This window comes from Rhipicephalus sanguineus, chromosome 4, assembly GCF_013339695.2.
Source record: "Rhipicephalus sanguineus isolate Rsan-2018 chromosome 4, BIME_Rsan_1.4, whole genome shotgun sequence".
Classification (NCBI taxonomy): domain Eukaryota; kingdom Metazoa; phylum Arthropoda; class Arachnida; order Ixodida; family Ixodidae; genus Rhipicephalus; species Rhipicephalus sanguineus.
Genome location: NC_051179.1, coordinates 15161414 through 15179816, shown reverse-complemented (window position 1 = coordinate 15179816; position 18403 = coordinate 15161414). Strand labels below are relative to the sequence as shown.

The following is an 18403-nucleotide window of genomic DNA, read 5'->3' as shown; positions in this document are numbered from 1 at the left end:
CGAGCACGTCCTTCTGCTTTCTCTTAAACTAATCAAGCTATTTTCTCGTCAGCGTTTTCGTTTGTCTAAATGGCGCCGGCATCAATTCGGCGTAATTGCTTCTCGTGGGCGAAGCCGCTCCGAGCGCACTTAACTCGCTAGAATTTATAGTGAGACAGCCTCTTTTTTTTTTAGTACTGCGGATTCCGGAAGGCCTTGGAGCGCATTTCATCGGAGCACCTGCTGTTACGTCCGTGACTCACAATGCAGCGTCCGTGCGTGGGTAGCCAGCGTGGGACGTACGCATAGGGTGTGTAATGTGTATGCAGAGAGGGTCGGAATGAAATATTAAATTACAGCATTAAAAAGGCAAATAAAACAAAATTGCTAGGTATAAGGTAACTCAGAAAGCGTATATGTTAGAAGCGCAGCATGTTACTGCAAGCGTAGGATGCATAGCATGACGCTCTTACGCGATCAAGCGGTGTTACGTTGCTTTCTGCTTCATTGCTTCCATATTATTCTTCCGTACTTCTTATTGGGCCTTTCTACCCCAGCTTTTCCTTTCTTGCACATTTACGTCGACAAACTCGTTGTTCATTTCATTTAATTTCATTGACAAAACTTTATTTACAAGAGTCCTGAAGCCCGATGTTTTCAGGCCGAGACAGGCCGCGTCCACGTGGGCACCGCCAGGCCGAGCCTTATGGCGCCATCGTGGAACCTCTGGACAGCCCGTAGTTGATCTCGATATGAAGAGTTCGATGCCGCCTTCTGCCATCGAAGCCATTTTTCTTCCGGGTCGGGGAGAGTCGCGGGACAGCCATGCCAGCATGTGTCTGATTTCAATGATGCCATCGCACGCGTTACATTCTTTTCTAATTTCACCTTCGGGGTGAATCTTATTTACAAAAAAAAAAAAAAACACAGTTTCGCCGCAAGGGCGAAGCAATGAATGCGATAGCAAGAAATTGGAATGTCACACGAAGAACGAGGAGCAGCTCGATACTTGCAGCCCGCCGCTGAAGCACAAAGAAGGACGCCCGAAATGAACGCACAGGCACCGCCGCTAAATAAAAATAAGTAAACTGCGGCCTGCCGAACGCTCTTTTGCGTCGGTGAGAGCGCTAGTTCTTGCTCCCACCGCCGCAGCGCTGAACAACGGTAAAGGAAAACCACTCGCACAGGCAGCCAACCGGCTGCGCGCATTCGCTTTAGTGGTCAATATAGTCGCCTCTCTCTGACCTGTGATTGCATATTTAATATGTGCAAGACACGCCAGATGACGTATGGTTTTCTTTGCTTAATGCTACTTTACACGAGCAGGTTTTGCTCCTGTGAAGACACTTACAAGCGTGTGGCACAGCGCCCGTTGCCAAAGATGGATGGATGAATGTAAAACTTTATAGAACAATCGTTTTTTTTTTTTCTTCTGCTGGGAACAAAAGTGGTTCACTGCTGTTCGTTGACGTTCTCAGTCGTTTGAATGCCCTCTCTTTTGTTATCTGCGTGGACTATTTCCTCATTGCGGGGGCTTCTTTAGATATGCTTGATCACTTTCTGTTCGTAAAAATAAACTAGCGTGGCATGGAATGTCTGCCACGTATATAATTGCTTAATCTGGTGTAGTGCTACTTCGCATTGCATTAATAAATGTCATTTTTAAGTGACGGCCGATTCAAACATGAGTTGATACCTTTGAACTACATTACTGAAACACAGTAAATGCAAACGTCATGCCTACATATTGTTCCAAAACGGCCTGTTGGGCGAGTTGGCCCGTGCTCACGTCTAAACGCTATGCATTAAACATAGCGTGGCTGCCTGAGCCCTGTTCAACTTTGCGTGTGGCAGTGGGAATTGTCTACGCCCCAAGTAGCAATATTTAGTGATCTCGTTGTAAGTTAGTAAATGATCTTTATGACCCCAGAATGGTAGTGGGCGTTGGTTCGGTTCTGACCGGCACGGCAAGCGAGTCGTCATGCCAGGTCATTCGTCACCTCGTTGAGGTTGACCTGAGTCTCGTCCACTTGTCCCATATGTGCAGGAAACCATCGGATTTAGGTTTCGATAGGTTCGACCTTGTCGATAAGTTTAACCGCAGTCCCAGCGACATAGTCCTTGTCAAAGCTCTTATTTGCTGCTTTTGAATCACTATATATGTAGACCCTTTTCGGTTCCTGATAGCTAAAGCAATCACGGCTTGCTCCGCCACCGTTGATTTCTTAGTGAAGATGGTGACGGCGTCCCATGCCTAGCCCCGGCTGTCGACCACGACGGCAGTGTAGGCCTGTTTGCCCTTGACCCAGGCGGTTTTAAGCACCGTGAAAAACTTGTGCAAGCATAGGATGTCATGCTCACTTATGTGTAAGTTGTGCAAGGCCATTTGAGAATCCACTGCCAGAAGTGCGGTTGCGTACCCGTCTTTTAAAACACAAACATTCTAAGTAGGGCCCAAGGAAGAATGACACGAGAAATCACTGAAGCCAACGAAATAGATGAGATGAAAGAAAAATGTGTAAGCGTGCCATCTGTGACCTTTTCTTTGACCATATCTTTGACCCGTCCGTCTCACTTTTCTGCCGCGTCCGTACCACTTTACCAAGTATACATCACAAACTCGTCCAAACTTCCACGCTTCCAGAGGAAAGTTTCTAGAGCTATCGATTTGACATGTCCTGGTCCGTTGTGATTACAGCGATGTCAAGTGTGGGTTCTGCGTTGTATCGTTATATGTTGTCTCTTCGGTTTTACTATCGATCCACTGTCATTTTATAAACAGAACGTGCGGTCGCACATAAAACGTGTAGTTGAAAGTTAGTTCTCTGGATGTGTCTTATTCTCGGTTCCTGTTGTGTAGCGCTGTTTCGTGTAAATCAAAAATCCTAAAAAACTATCGCGGCAACGTACCCTTGTGGAATACTGCACTAGATGTTGCTCAAACGTCTCACGTGCATCGGGACTTTGCGGAAGGAGAGCTTGTTTCAATTAGCCACAACCGAGCCGTGACCACTTTTCGCTTCCCACCATTGGTGCGTGCTGCAAGGATTCGCTGTTGGCGAGTGTAATTTGTTGGCTAACAACTAAGGAGATTAACTAACGACTCGGAACACAGCCGAGCCAACAGTGGACCTCAAAGTCGATTGGATGAACTTCAGCAAAGGCTGCCAAGGAGAGCCAGGTCTCGGGGGACGAAGTAGATACACTGCATGAGCTAGAATAGCGGTCGAGGCTGGCTGCTACAGCGAAAGCATGAAGCACATTCTGCCGATAAGTTCTAGCATCGCGTAATTTATACGAGACTTTTTTGTGCACTTTCGCGCACGCGTGTGCGTGAATATAATGCTAATTTTTCCCGTCCTCTCACTTCCGATTTTCATTGTCCTTGCGCACCGCAGCTAAAGGAAACTAACCAAACAAAGATTGTGAGAGGAAACTGCAAAGTAGGTACGGGACATAGAAGATCACACGCAGCTTCTATGTATACCGTACCTTATTTGCGCTCTGCAGCTTACCTTTATGAACAGACTAGCCCAGAAACGAATTCTCTAAAGACTGTGAGAACTCGCTCAACAGCATCGCTCTCCGCGATGTATCAGCTTCCGCATACAGCTGCAGTGAAACTTTTATTTAAGAACTTGGATGGGCGTCTCTGCGCAAACCATGTTTTCAACATAAAGTAAAATTAAATTCGAAATAAGCAACAGCGTTTATTTAAAATATAGGCTGTCTTCAATAAAATAACGAGTGCGCGCGCAACGTGTCGCTTCCGTCCGTTGCAGGCTACCAGTTTAAGTAACGCATACGCTGAGATACTACACCGCCACACTGCAAATCATTCTGCTCATTACAGTGACATCTAGTTCTGTTTCCGCTTTTCTTTAATAATCAAAATTAAATCGAATGATAGCCAGAATATATTTGAAAATTTCGCAGTTCTCGAAAGCGACTGCATTCGGTGAGGATTGCAGTTAAGTAAATCACGTTGCCATTAAACGACAATGTTTAGAAAGGGGAGAGTGGTAGAAAGTTAGGTAGAACGCGCGCGTAAAGCGGCTGACCCAGTAGCTTCGTCCTCGGTATGCCACGTGCCGCACTTCGCAAACTGTTGCGGGCATTAATTTGTCTATCCGGCAGACGGCCATCATTAAGGAACAGTCAGTCATAAATTTGACATGGCGTGTGCGGACTTGTTCGATGAGGAGAAAAAGGGCCGATACGGAGGAGGGGGCACACAGCGGGGCAAACGTGCTCTCGTTGAGCGGGTAAATAAATAGTGGAACAGGCCACAACAGGCTGAACAGAGGTTGGTGGGCCTCCCGCGGGGTCCCGGCCGAATCCGGGGCATCCCTAATCGGACCGGTGCACGGAGTGGCACCTAACGAAGCGAGCAGCGGGCTCCCTGAGGGAAATAAATAATTGTCAGCGGGTGGCTTGTTTGCAAAGCGCTGCGGCGCGAGCGCTCGGAAGCCATGATTGAGGAGTGTGCGCGAAAGGGCTCCGTCGGTGCCTTCCGCGGCGCAGCCTAACAAGATTCGGCTAAGCGCGCCTCCAACGAGGCCAACGACGAGAACGCAAGCTCGACCTCCCGCTTCCCCCCTTCTTTTCCTCACTCGTCGAGGACGACGCTGATGAGAGGCTCACGCAGAAAACTCACGGGACTAAACGTTGCAAGAAGCAGGCTTACATACACACCGAAACAACCAATGCACTTCGTGATGCAATAACATTCACCCGGCCCATCCATACCACCACATTATCCTGCGGTAGCACGAGTACTGTTTCTCAAATGGCATTAAAATCTCTGCGGGGTCGCTCCGCTGCCACTCGCGGCTTGCAGCCGTGCACGGAAAATGGCGAGCAGTCGCGCAGACCCGCGCTGCGCTCGAGATAAGAACGGCGCGCTCGCAGTGTCGCCTTTTGTCGTCTCGTCAACCGTAAACATAATCCGACGTTACGTCACGTTCGCTCCGGCGACTGTGTCGCTTCACCGGCTAGGCGTTCGGAGAGAAGGTTGGCGCGCTCGCAATTTCTTCCCGCGTCATCGCTCAAAGCAACGTGAGACAAAAACCGCTATGCGAGCTTTGCGAAATGTTTCAGTTCGCTGGTTTAGCAGACAGTGTCAACACGATGCAACGAAACGGCGCTGTTATGGGAGCGCGCACGCATCTCCCAATATTGTACTGTATTGTATGTTTCTTGTAGTAGGAGAATGTTGACGTGGAGATGCGGTCGTTCCATGCTCGCACCGGTATCACTTTCGAAAGCTCACGCCGCGCGGATAGATCAGTTTTGAGAGCAAAAAAGAGCCCGAATGTTCGAGCTCCTCCACTTATCTCTACAACGATGAAGCGCCGCGATACAGAATAAAGAAATGTTATTGACACGTCTTCTCTGAGGCTCATTGCTAGCGCGGCTTCCGCTTCTCACAAGCGTTTTCTCCCATCGCAACTGACGAGCGAGGCAATGTTTTTGTTTTCTTTGCATATCAGCACTGCGCTCAGTCGCTGTAAGCACGAATTTTGATGTAGTGTGTGGCCAAACGCAGCGGTTTAAGGTTTGCTTATGTCTTGATCCTCTCACGTGAAAAAAAAAAATATTGATAAGGGAAATAAGCTATCCGGAATTTAGTTAGAGCCACGAACTGGGCCATGCGTCAACAACGGGAGAATGCCACACAATGTGAACGAGCAAAATATAAAAATAAATTAGTTTCATATTTTGTGTTCAACGAAAAAAGAAAACGTCAGGAGAAACACTATGCATAAGCAACAAACAAAGCTTCAAAAATTAGGACTTTCGATTGGGTACAATCAATAAATTAGTTCATTGTTCCCGACGTTTGGGAACCAACTTTTTCTTTATTTGTAATACGTAACGCATAAGTTATGTCGTGTATATTTCTGTTATGCTTATCATGTTTCTATTTTACGATGTCTTACCCTTTTTTTCGCATCATGTCCGCCACCTTATTTCTTTGTTTGCAATACACTCAATTAGCTACTTTTCTAACACTTCCACAGCAATTAACTGTTTTTCTTTTCATTGGTTATTTCACTTCCAAGGGTTTTGTCATTGACTTTTTCGCTGTAACTTCTTAAACATTTTTTTACTATTCTGTATCTACTAATGTTCCACTTTTGCCCCTTCCCTCTTCAATGTACGCCTGCATCCTGAGGGTATAATAAATTAATAAGTAAAAATAAATAAAACCCGGATCCTTCTTCAGGAGAAATTGACGACGGAAACGGCAAGGCGCAACTCATCAACTTTTTTTCATAATGAAAGTAGGCAGGAGAGGGAAGGAGCCAGTCACCTCGTTTATGAAATACGATGAGTTGCACCTCGCGACGTGTGTCCTAAATTTGATGCAGCGCTGGATGAGTGGGCAGTTGATCGCGGTTTACAAAATAAATTCTTAATAACGCACCTTCTAGTCCACCCATCTCTCGGTGTGTAACTTGCATGATTCGCGATTGATTTTCGTTCGCAGGTATTCCTGGAATGCCGGGACCCCGGGGTCCACCAGGGCTGCCCGGACCACCAGGTGAGAACCACGGGGCTGTTTGGGCAGTCGGGCACAAAAAGTATGCAAGCAGTAATTATTTCCTAGAAGGGGGAGACCACCCCGAAGACGATGCTTAAGTATTACCCAGTTAAAGATGTTTATTATCTCTCTCTCTCTCTCTCTCCTCGCCCAAATTACGCTCGCCAACAGGAAACGCAGGCAGCGCGCGCCAGTGGCTAGAAGCGAGAAGTGGTCAGGCCTCGGCTGTGTGTAAATGAAACAAGTTCTAGCTCGGCAAATTCCCGATGCACATGATAACATGATAATAATTCCTGGGGTTTTAAGTGTCATACCCACAATGTCATAGTAAGGCATGTAGTATAGTGGAGGGCTCCGGAAATTTCGACAACCTGGGGTTCTTTAACGCGCACTTTCCTCGCACAGTATACACGGGCCTTTAGGCAAGGCAAATTAATGGCTGCGTTAAGGATTCTTATTGGTAGTAGATTACAGAATGTGGATTTTCTCGTCATATATAAAACGGCAGTTAAAAATTTCGAAAAAGTTACGTACACTGTGAAAATAATGAACGCTGTGGAGGAATTCACACTGTACGACGGATGAAGTTTATGGACAAAATGAATGAAAATCCTTTTATTTTCTTTCTTTATGCGATACTAGACAGGTTTCTAGAGAACTGGAAGGAAGCGCTCCCTTTCTGGAAGCGTTGTGATTTGTCTAATTAACAAGCCAACGTGATTTCAAAGAGCCCGTCTTAGAAAGCTGCAGACAGCACAAAACTTCCGATGAAAAATCGTGCTCGCGTACAAATGACCGTCTTTTTTTTTTTTTTAAGCGGTGAGCTTGTTATGATTCCTCCTAAAGGAAGTACCTTTCTACCGCAGTTACCGGTGTGCAAATTACTAATACTGCTGCAGCAGAAAAAAAATCCCAATCTCATTAAGGTTACGTTAGATTAGGTTAAGTTATAACTGTTATAACTCCTTAAAGTACGTTCTCCTACATATTGATAAAGCTCTTCAAAACACGCTAGCTGCCATTAAGGCAACGTTCTGTCATCATTACCGTTAGCTTCAAGTCTGGAATACACCCGACGTTTCTTCCGCGATATTCCTGAACGTCTTAGGTATTCTTCACAGTTTATGGAATCGCAAATAGGGTACACATGCCCCTAACCTCGATCGAAGTCGGCAGTTCAAAAAAAGGAAAACAGTAACTGTGAAGGTTTCAAGCTCCTATTTCGGTGGCTCATTGTGTTTCCTGATCCCTTTTTTTTCTTTGTTTTTTTTTTCTTTTCAGGTGTTCCAGGAACGCGTGGCAAAAAGGGAGCCCCTGGCCATCCTGGAGCAGCCGGTGAGTAGAATACAACTATAATAATTCTCCTTTAGGAGGGTTTTACGTTCCAAAACCAAAGACGCCGTAGTGGAGGGCTCCGGAAACTTCGACCACCCGGGGCTCTATAACGTGCACCTAAATCTAAGCACACGGGCCTCTTGCATTTTGCCCCCATTGAAATGCGGCCGCCGTGGCCGGGATTCGATCCCGCGACCTTTCGGGTCAGCAGTCAAGCACCGTAACGCACTGCGGCAGCTTATAATACAACGGGATCACCTGCACACGTGCAGATGCGTGTGCACATGTGCATTAGCGACAACTTAGTTTTACTACTTATGTCACGCGGTCTACTACAACAGATCCTGCCCTCATTTATTCGCACATTGTCATATATAACTTCATAGTTTTATTTTTTCTTCATATTATTCCGGTGTTAAGTGATATGCGAAAGGTTAATCGGCTGCTATGCGACTTAATTCAAAGTAACACAATAGTATCCTTTCCATTTGCAGATGCTTGCATCTGTCTAATAATTCGCAGTTGTTGATATTACTCCAGCGTATTAGATCAAGATTGATCGCAGAATGATTGTTCTGACGCGTCGGCGCACATTATCGTGTACTTGTCTTTTGTCCCACTGGTAGCTCCTAACGACTCGCTTGGCGAATCGAGCGTTTTTTTTTTTAGGGGGGGGGGGGCGATGTTAACCTACGTGGACAGAAAAAAAATGAGGGCGAAGAAAAAATCAATAATCGACACATTTCAATATTTTTTTGATGTGCACGTAAATTTTCAGCCGTGTTTGTTGTTCCTTGCTGAGTTTGAAAAAGAAAACATTATTAATTCGGTTCGGAAAGGTGCCACCGCTAATTAAGGCTTCATTTACAAATTTCGTGGCTGCACTTAGGTTAATTGCAGCGCTGTAATTTATATGCACATACGCATTGTCCCCTATTTCCCGTACAAAAAAAAGCGAGATTTTAACTAGACTAGCATCGCCTTTTCTTTCTCTCTCTGAAGAGTAATGAAATTTTGCGACTAGCGTAGGTGCATGCAGAGGAAGACGAAGCTAGCTTTTTGTTTTCTTAATTTAGAATTTCAGGCAGTCTATGGCGGGTGTTAATATGTTCCGTATATACAATGGCGCTCTTGTTTTTTTTTTTTTTTCAATCAGCTTAAAGGGAGAAGTGGACAGATAATTTCTTCCTGCTACTTCACGAAATGAAGCAATTGTAGTTGAAAGCTGTCTTTTGTTTAATGGCTTTTTTTAGGTGAAACGGACACTAAATATTTAACCACGACGAAAGCGCCACACAATAGTTTATTCATCACGCTATTTTAAACATAACTGCGAGACATATTACTAGGGTACCGCGTGCTTCTAAATATAGTGAGAAAATAAAATTGGATGCGAAAGGAAACGATTCATGTCGAAATCGCAGAGTATACAAAGGACAAGAACATAGGTAAATTAAAAAAAAAACAGGCACTTTGATCTTGTACTTCAATGCGTACTACAATTTTAACATTAACAGTCATCAACTCGCCTAACTTAAAGTTCTATTGCTAAGAAAAACGAGGAGAAGCATCTTCTTCCGGTGCGCTAAACCTTTCTAAAGTGCAACGCTTTTTACATTAAGGCATAATTTGCCGCTAAAAAGAAGCACACAGAAGACAAGGACGACGACACGAGCGGCTCTTCCAACTAAATTTATCTGTGTCGAGACAGAAAGAATGCATACTGAAATACAACGCATGCGCCTGAAACCACAGACGTATGCATCTTTTTAGCGGCAAATTATGCCTTCACGCTCTCGCCAACCAGGCCAAGAACAGGTTCTCAAGCTTTTTACATGATTTAACGTCAGAGCTGCACGGTTTCCACAGTATCCCCCAACTTCTACGACGAGCTGTGGCTCTTTGCACCGATATGAAAAAAATGCATAAAATATAGGAAAAACATAGGAACAAATGAAAATATAGGAAATGAAATGGGAAGGAAGGAAACAGAAATGGAGAAGGCAGGGAGGGTAGCCAAAAATAAAAGAACTTCCAGTTGGCTACCCTACACTGGGGGAGGGATTAGGGAAGGGGAATAGAAAGACGAGAGAGAGAGAGAGAGTGGAGGAGAGAGAAGAAGAAGAAAAATAATAGGAAAAAAGAACAAATATAAGAAAAATCAGTGTAGAAAGAAAGCGAAAGGAACAAAATGGAGGGCTGTATAACACTCGCCTCATATTAGGGGGATGTATGTATCTGCAGCTCCTTTTTTTTCCGTTCGAGTTAAAAGCGAGCTATTGACGGTGTCAACTGCACCGCGAATATAGGAAATACGCGACCTATCAAAAGACGATGGGTTATTAAATATATTTTCCTTGTTGGCTTTGTGCAGTTCAAGAGTTTGTGAAGCGAAAGGCCTGCTTACCTATGTTGTTTTCTGTAATCACTGCATCAACGCACATCGTGTAATGCGCAGAAGTAAAATTTCAACAAATCTTAAGGGAAAGCAAGAATAATAGCAATCAAAATTACACCATCTCCCGCTAAAGGGGACCATGAGTAGATGCGAAGCCGGAGCACTTGCACGATCGCGTTCCGTTGGCGTTCGTTGGGCATGCTACCGAGCTCGCGTCGTGGAACGCGAACAGCGACGCTACGCGCGTCGTATCTTCCATCTAGCCTGGACGTTAATTCTCACAGGGCGAGCGGAGAACGCGGTCGACAGGCGGGCGAGAGGGGGGCAGCGTAGGAGAGGAGAGAGAAGGGGAGGGGACGCGCATGCGCTCGAGCTCATCGCGGCGTTGCGCAGGAGAGAATTTCGGCATGTCTAGCCCGCGTTTCAGAGGAAGAGTGGAAAGTGGGAGGGGAGAGGGGAAGTGGAGAGGGGTATGGGAGAGTGGAGGAGAGAGGGGAAGGGGAGAGGGTAGATGACAGGGGGAATGGCGAGGGGGAGTGGAGAGGAGGTGTGTGGAGAGGGTATGCGCATGCGCAGTAAGGGTGGTCACGCCGCACACCACCACCGGATTGAGCTCCGCCTTAAGATACTTCGCATCTAAAAACTCAGTTTACACTGTTGCATATAAACTTATGAAGACATGAGATCCTGAGAAAATAGGCCACAGGAGGGTCGCCCAAACCTGTTATTATAAATAAACCCCATCGACTAAGCAACGTCAAAAAAGAAGAGGAATAAAGGGAGGCAGGCAGGAAACATACTCGATGAATCAATCACGATGAATCAATCACGTAATTAGAGCGCGACGCAGTGGTAACACGCGAACTTTCGGCATTGCCATCGCCTCATATTTCTAACTGATATTATTCCGAGCCGAGACCGAGAAAGTGTCGTACTTCCGGACCCCGCATGTTAATCAAAAGACCGCATCGTTGACTACGACGCTGCCCTTCGCTTGTGTTAGCGAGCTTGGTGCGTGGTTTTCCTGGCAATGGTCCCACGAGAAACTCTCAGCGCGTGCAGGCACTCAAAAGCTCGCGCATAAATTTGCGTCTTATAAAAGGAAGCCCTAATTTACTTGGCCACAAGCCACATATACGAGCGTTTGTTCTTAAACAAAAGTTATAACCTCCGCGTCATATTCATTTGTCTTTACAGCTTCTTAAAACAGAAAAAAATAAACTAAGATTGAGAGAGTCGAGAGCGCGAAGTTCGTCAGGCTGTGGGGAGTCCCTACTCCAGTGCTCGCGTCTCATAACTTATTACACGCCGCAGCCTCAGATAGATAGCTTTGCTGTTTTAGACAGCGCCGGGCATCGCTCTCGGTGCGGAAAGAATAAAGAGATGGAAGCGCCGCGCAATGAGAAATATTTTCTGGCGGGAAACACAAACGAGCAGTCTCGGGCCTTGTTGGGGCTTGCGCCGCGGTGGCAAGTCGCGAGCGTCTCTGCGCGCGAAGAAAAATGACGCCCCGAAAGAGGCACGCTGCGGGCGCGACCGACGATGTTAAAAAGAGAGGGGCTGGATGCGCTCGCAAAGCGAAGCAAAGCATCGCGCTGCTGGGCGTACAGCGCACGCTTCCAACACGCGCGCAAGTTCGCTCCGTCGACTGCTGGCGCGGTGCCCACATGGAGCCCACCTAATTTACGCGAGAACTGAGCGTTATTCTCTTCGCGTTTTATGAAAACAAAAAAAAATTCTCGGGGCTTCCTATTACTCTTTGTCTAGACACCCACCTCCCTCTTTGTTCTTTTTTTTTATCGTACGTGCATAACAATCCTTTACCTCTGTGTGCGGGCCTTTAAGACGATTTCACGCGAGGAATAAGCTGTGTGGGAGAGAGAAAGCGACCGAGAGAAAAAAGTTCACGGACGATGGGTAACTCAAAGTGCGGTGCCGCAGCGTGCGGTCTCCATTGCCCGCACAATACACCATCAAAGCCACTGCGTGCTCATTCAGGAAAAGAACGGCGCCTCGCGTGTTGGCTTCCGTAGCACAGTCGGGGCCAAAGTTGGAACGAACAATGCCACTTTTGCAAAGTACCGCGGCTTGCCTCGATCCGTTGTGGGCGCCGAAAGATATATTGCGGAGAAGAAAGAAAAGGCCAAAACATTTATTCGTCGATGACCGTCCCGCTACAGCAGCGGCTTTGCGATTTGGCGGGCACTCAGAGTACCGCGCTCTCTTTCTCCGGCTCGACTACTTTCGCAAACGTAGAATGCGAAGCGCGTGCAGCTTTCCTTTTCGGGTCGACTCTGCAAATGAGCTGTAACACGACTTGCGCAGAGGCCTCCTCCTTCCCTCTGTGCTCTGCGGCGGCGTGTTGGCGAAAAAAAAAATATCGCAGCGCAGACAAAAGCCACTGCAACTACGACAATGGAGAGGGGCAAAATATAAGAGCCCGCGGTTCGAATAGTGCGTCGCTATAGCGCCGTCGATGGAAGACGCGCGGCAAAGCCGACCGCGAGAGAGTTGGCCGGGGTGTCGCTCTGCCTGGGAAACAGCTATACGGATCGAGCGAGCACACCACAGACAGGGATGCAATCCCGCCTTTGCTGATTCCGTCTAGAACAACAATAAATTGGAGTGGATTAGCGGCGCGCGCTCACGCCACCGGCGCTATATAGCTGCGCTCGCTGAACAAGCGGCTCCCGCGGTTCCCGCGTCGGTTTCAGCCGAAGCATTGCTCACGCGATTCCCGGCCAAGGTGTTTTCTTCTTTACTTTCAGTATACGGGCGGCTTCTGCGGGGCGAGGCACCAATTTTTTGCCGAGGGTTTACCGCAAAGCCCGGTCTTTCTCCCGAGGACCGCCTTTCTCTCTCTCCTGCCGCCCGAGGCTTTCACCACCTGTGTGTTTTATGTATTCACAATATTTCTTCCTCCGAGCAGCACTGTACGTCTCTCCTTTGTATACAGCTGGCAGCTATTGTTGTCGAGCTCGAAGTTCTCGGCTGCTTTGATGTCAGGACTCCTTTAAGGAAAACCCTCGACTTTCTTCCATTTTCTCTTCTTTTTCTTTCTCTCGGCCCTTCGCGTGCCTCCCTCCAAATTCGAACTCCCGCATAATGCGGGAAAAAAAGATGGATGTCGTCTATAGCGAAGAAGAACCTTCCGCAGAGGTTTGGCTTATTTCGAGTGAGCCGCGTATATACTAAGCCCGGGCGAATTTGTTTTCTCCGCGTTGGCGTAGCGTCATCATGCGGCGCAGTGGAAAAAGGCCCGCTGCCAATTTTTTATGGGACTTAGCTGGCCCGGCCGCGCATTTTTATTTTTTATTCGCGCAGCGCCCGCCTCGTCTACGCCTCGCGTATTGACTTACTTCGCGCACGCTATCTCCGGCCTTTCTTTTCTTTTCTGTATTACGCGCACTTTTCCTCCTTTACTGCCGAATAAACGCTTTTCTCTTCTCGCAGGCAAGCTTCGTGGTCCCGCCCCTTCTTCTCCTTACTACGGCTCGTCGGCGGATAAATGACAGCTGGGCGTCCGCGTTGCCCGCCGAAATATGCTATTGCTGGGCTCATATCTCATCTTCGTGTTGTTGGCGAGCACGAAGTATGAGGTTCGATCCTCCGAGGCCCAATTGTCCCAATAGAGGCGGCACGCAAGATAGCAAATAACGAATAATAGCTCTATAAAGGGGGCACTGCGCGCGCAACAAAGAGCGCCGAGAAACTCGGAGTTCTTTATACGGCGAAACGCTGAACCCTTGCGTTACGTAGACTCCCGAAGTTAACCATGGGGTCACCTTCACATCCTTTACGTTACCCAAGTAGAGGTTAACCAGAGTACAATTTTCGGTAAGTTCCTTGTCTGCGCTCATCTCTTCCTCTTGTTCTGTGTGCTACAGCGCGATTACTACGATTACCCCTTTCGCTACGAAATAATCGCATGTTGGACCCGATTCGCTTTATCAACTTACAAGCAGTTTTCAGATCGTTTATGACATTCATTGCTACATATGCAACTAAGTACACTCGATTTTCTTTCGATTATATTGCAGTCGTCTCAGCACGAACTACTTCAGATTTTCGTGGCCCATCAGTTGCATTTTTTTCTTTGGTCGTTTCAACCGTAATTGAACAATGTTTTCCAGCACCTAAACAAAAGGCAACACAAATAGTATTTTGGTTGGTTACATTTTTTAGAGCACTCTCGTAGATGACTGAGTAAAACAAAATCCTGTACTGTCTACTCCGCAGGTCTGCCTGGAATAGCGACGTGGAAACTGAGCAATCACAACGTCACGGACGCTTCGAAACTCCTGAGTAAGTGGGCCATGTTTCGTGGGCTATTGCAGGTGAAAGAGATGCAAGCACCGACGGATCGATACAGTATTCCCAACTGTTTGCGCCGAAGTAAAAAGGGCAGCCTCGAAAAAAGCAATTTCATACACTCCACACGCTATCCGTTTAGAAAAAAATAAAGAAAAAAAAGCTCAGTATCATTAGTCGCGCTATAATCTTTTCCGCACATACACGTATTGCAAAAATTACTCTGTTGATCCTACCTGACTATTAGGTAAGCCTGCTAATCGCTGTGCTTTAGAGCACCATTATAGTCGGCCTATTTAGCAGTGCTGAAGCCTATCTCATTGCAGGCAAGTTCCGACGACTGAGTCTAAGTTTGAAGATGCTGCCGGCACTCCTCAGCAGCTGTCTTTGCACTCCTTATAACACGGACTATATTTAGGGTGTCTAATGGGTAAGAGCGAGCTTAGTCCAACTATTTGGTAATGGTCAACAACACCTATGTACAACCTATGTACAGGGGTACTGACACGAAAATTTTCAGTTGCCGTTTTTTTTTTTTGCGTCAAATGAAAGGACATGCCCTCAAAAGCCTATAAAATGTATTGGTGAGCGTGAGTTCACACTGAAAAAGTAATTACAGTATGTTTTTAAAATCTAGTTTTGGTCCCTGACGTCACAACACGCTATGAGCTTCTCGTCGCATGCTAGTGCAAAATTCCGTGACATTTACACGGCCGCTGCGCTCCGTGGCTCCGTTGATGACGCACAAGCCGCCATTTTGAATGGTTTCGGTACTTGACGTCATCACAACTAGCCATACTGGTGCGTGAAATCACCAGAATTGACACTGTAGCCTGACGTCGCGATACTGTCGACGTCAGTAGGGGCGCCATGCGAGAATCGACTTTAATGTCAAAATAAAATATCAGCGTTTACTGAGCTTCGCACTCGCGAAGAGCCGTCTCTGTAAACAGGATATTTCTATGGCACAGTAAACTCACCTTCGAAAATAGGTGCCAGCCCCCCTTTAAGTGCAGCACATTCCAGTTTTGAATGCTACGTGATATGGCAGTCCCGATAGCTTGCTCGTGTTTTCTCGCAGTTCCTCCATCTATTGTGGACGTGTCCGAGCAGCAGCAAGTGCTGCTCATGGAGGGCGAGCGGCTCAGCTTGCGTTGTCCGGCCACGGGTCAGCCACCGCCCACGGTCACCTGGCGTAGGGACGACTCGGCGGCCATACCATTCGGCGCCTGGTACCGTACGTAGTCCTCTCATTCGTTCACAAAATTGGAACATTTGAGAAAGGCACGCACATTGAAAGGGCGCTTTGCATGCGGAAGGGTGCGTCCGTGATTTTTCTCGCAATTTTTCGCGTTGTGTCGCCGATATTCGTATAAACTAGGCCAGGTTACAGTGCCGGCCAAAAAGAAAATTTGCGTCAAAAGACGCGCCTTCGTCCATTCCTGAATTACGACACCAACACAACCTTACATCTTGCGAAAGAAGTAAAGAAAAAAAATGCCCCCACCTCCCCGAAGGGAATCGTGAGGAAATGCGAATGAATTTCTTGCGCCGAGAGTACACGGCGTAGTAATCGCTTCACTCCATTTATATATACGTGCGAGCGAGCGGACGGGAGAGTGGGGCGCAGGGAGGAGAGAGAGCGAACGGCGCGAGAAGGAGCGGCGAAGCACTGCACCTACCCTCTCCTACACTCTCTCCACACACGCGGGAGCTCCGCCGAGCTCCCTCGATGCGAGCGCCCTCACACGCCAGAGCGCGTTCCTCCTCTCCACTGTTGGTATGGGAGAGGGAGTGAGAGCACTAACACCTCCGCTACTCCGCCCGCACCACCTGACTCGTTGCTAAGAAATGCGAGGATAAGCGCGCGCGCCCGCAGCTCGCATTGGTATGGGAGAGGGAGTGAGAGCTTTATCTCGAGAGATAACACCTTCCGGCGCGCGGACACCGACAGACGCCGGCTGACATGCCCCGATTAAGAAATGCATTCGCATTTAAAAGAAAGATTTTATCTCGCGCTCGTCGCGTAGAAGCAATATTTTTTGTCTCATCTTACTAATTTCTTACTAATTTCTTGAATTCGGAATTCGGTCTTAACAAGAAGAGAGAAAGGTTACAGTGAAAGGCAGGGAGGTTAAATACCAGGATTCAATGGGGCCGAAAGTTGGTACGCATGTTCTGTTCTGCAGAAAACGTTAACATGGGGACGACACGGGAACACAGACGTTGCGCACGTTTGTTCATTTATTGTTACGCTAGCATGACGTATCGGTTTTCAATGTAACACATATTGATAGGTCAACAGAATTTTTTTTAATCTTCCAAAAAGCACCAACACGGAGCTATTCCCGGACTGCAAACACACAACGGAACTCTTTGAAGCTCAGACAGCTAAATTTGCAGTCCCTCAAAAAGCAGGCACCAGGATCCTCCACAGGGCTGCACCCCTGACAAAGACAAGATCTCCTCGGCGATAAGAGGGGCTATATGCGTGACCCGGTCCCCAGAAACATCCCGTACACAATGAAGGGCGAAGAAAAGCAAGAGCCGAGGCCATCCTGGGGAAGATCGATTCCAGCTCAACCGCCCTCTTTGTTGATGCAAAAAAAGAAAATGTCGTCACAGTCGTCATGCCAAAAGAACGCGGCCAGGTGGTCTTCACACGAAGCCGAGGAACTCATCGCGGTTTGCAAGAACGAAGAAGGACGTCACCATCTTTTCAGACTCACGAACTGCCATCAGGTCATTTTCAATCCGGCTTCGTCTCCGCCGCAGCCGCAAACATTGTTAATAAGACGACTGCTGATGCTGAACGAAGGGAAGATCCACCTAACACACATCATATGGTTCCCGGCCCACATGGGTGACATCTCATCCTCCCCAACCGGCAACCCTAATGAGAGGGCTCACCAGCTAGCGCGTGAACTAGCTACCCGCGGCGGTGACCGGCCATCTCAGACGGGACGGGAACGGGGATGCATGGACTTCAAGGATCCATTAATATCGTTCCACGAGATCACCTCAGCTCACAAACTATGGCGCAGGCTCTTCCCCCCTCCACACCCTAAATTGAATAAAGCGCAAGCGGTCACACTACGACAACTACAGACAAAAACGTACATCACTCCGCCATGCTAAACAGAATCGATCCAGACTTTTCACCCTCACTGTCAGCACTGTAATCACGAGCACTGCAATTTCGAACACATGCTCTGGCTGTGCCCCTTTAATTCGGGGTCAGGATTATCGGACAAACCCTCCTGGAGGCTGCCATGCGCAGCATGGAACTCAACAAACAACTCCTGGCAGTCCAGAGGGCCCGGGACTCGCCGAGAGGCTCCAGCTTCCGGCACCTTCCTGGGTGGAGCCACCTTGGCTAGCGGGATCAGTCGCGTTCAGCTTCCCACTTTTGGACCACAATAAAGCTATAGGCCTAGTGCGCTCCCCACAGTTTTGACTGAACAAGTGGCGCCGCCCGCGGCGCGGAAGAAGGACGCGCTACCAAGCAGTCGCGGCTAGAGCGGGTGCACCGCATGGCCGAGGAACCATAGCAGCTCGAAAGACGAAGCTAATTCGCGGTCAAACTGGAGTGTACTATGCTATTGCTGCGTGCATGCTGTCGCAAACAGCTACAGAAAACACTGCTGTAAGCTGCCAAAAGATAAAATTATATGGATTTATATGAGAAGGCTCACGAGAACGAGTGATGACAGCGTCGGATGTTAGGGCGGTGTGGCGCGCGAGACGAACAGGCGTACATTTTTTAAGCTTTCCTGCTATTACTACGCAGCTCGTCGTCTCTGCTTCTTTTAGCCCCTACGGAGGTCTACGGA

At 47.7% G+C, this 18403-nt stretch overlaps 1 protein-coding gene across 1 annotated transcript in view; it reads left to right on the top strand.

Annotated features, from left to right (window-relative positions):
• Window positions 1-18403, top strand: part of LOC119389458 (uncharacterized) — a 133219-nt gene that overhangs the window by 102625 nt on the left and 12191 nt on the right. The window contains exons 5-8 of the mRNA XM_037656732.2: window positions 6473-6526; window positions 7808-7861; window positions 14499-14564; window positions 15652-15807. Coding sequence (XP_037512660.1) covers window positions 6473-6526; window positions 7808-7861; window positions 14499-14564; window positions 15652-15807 — 330 coding nt within the window. The remainder of the gene's footprint in view (window positions 1-6472; window positions 6527-7807; window positions 7862-14498; window positions 14565-15651; window positions 15808-18403) is intronic.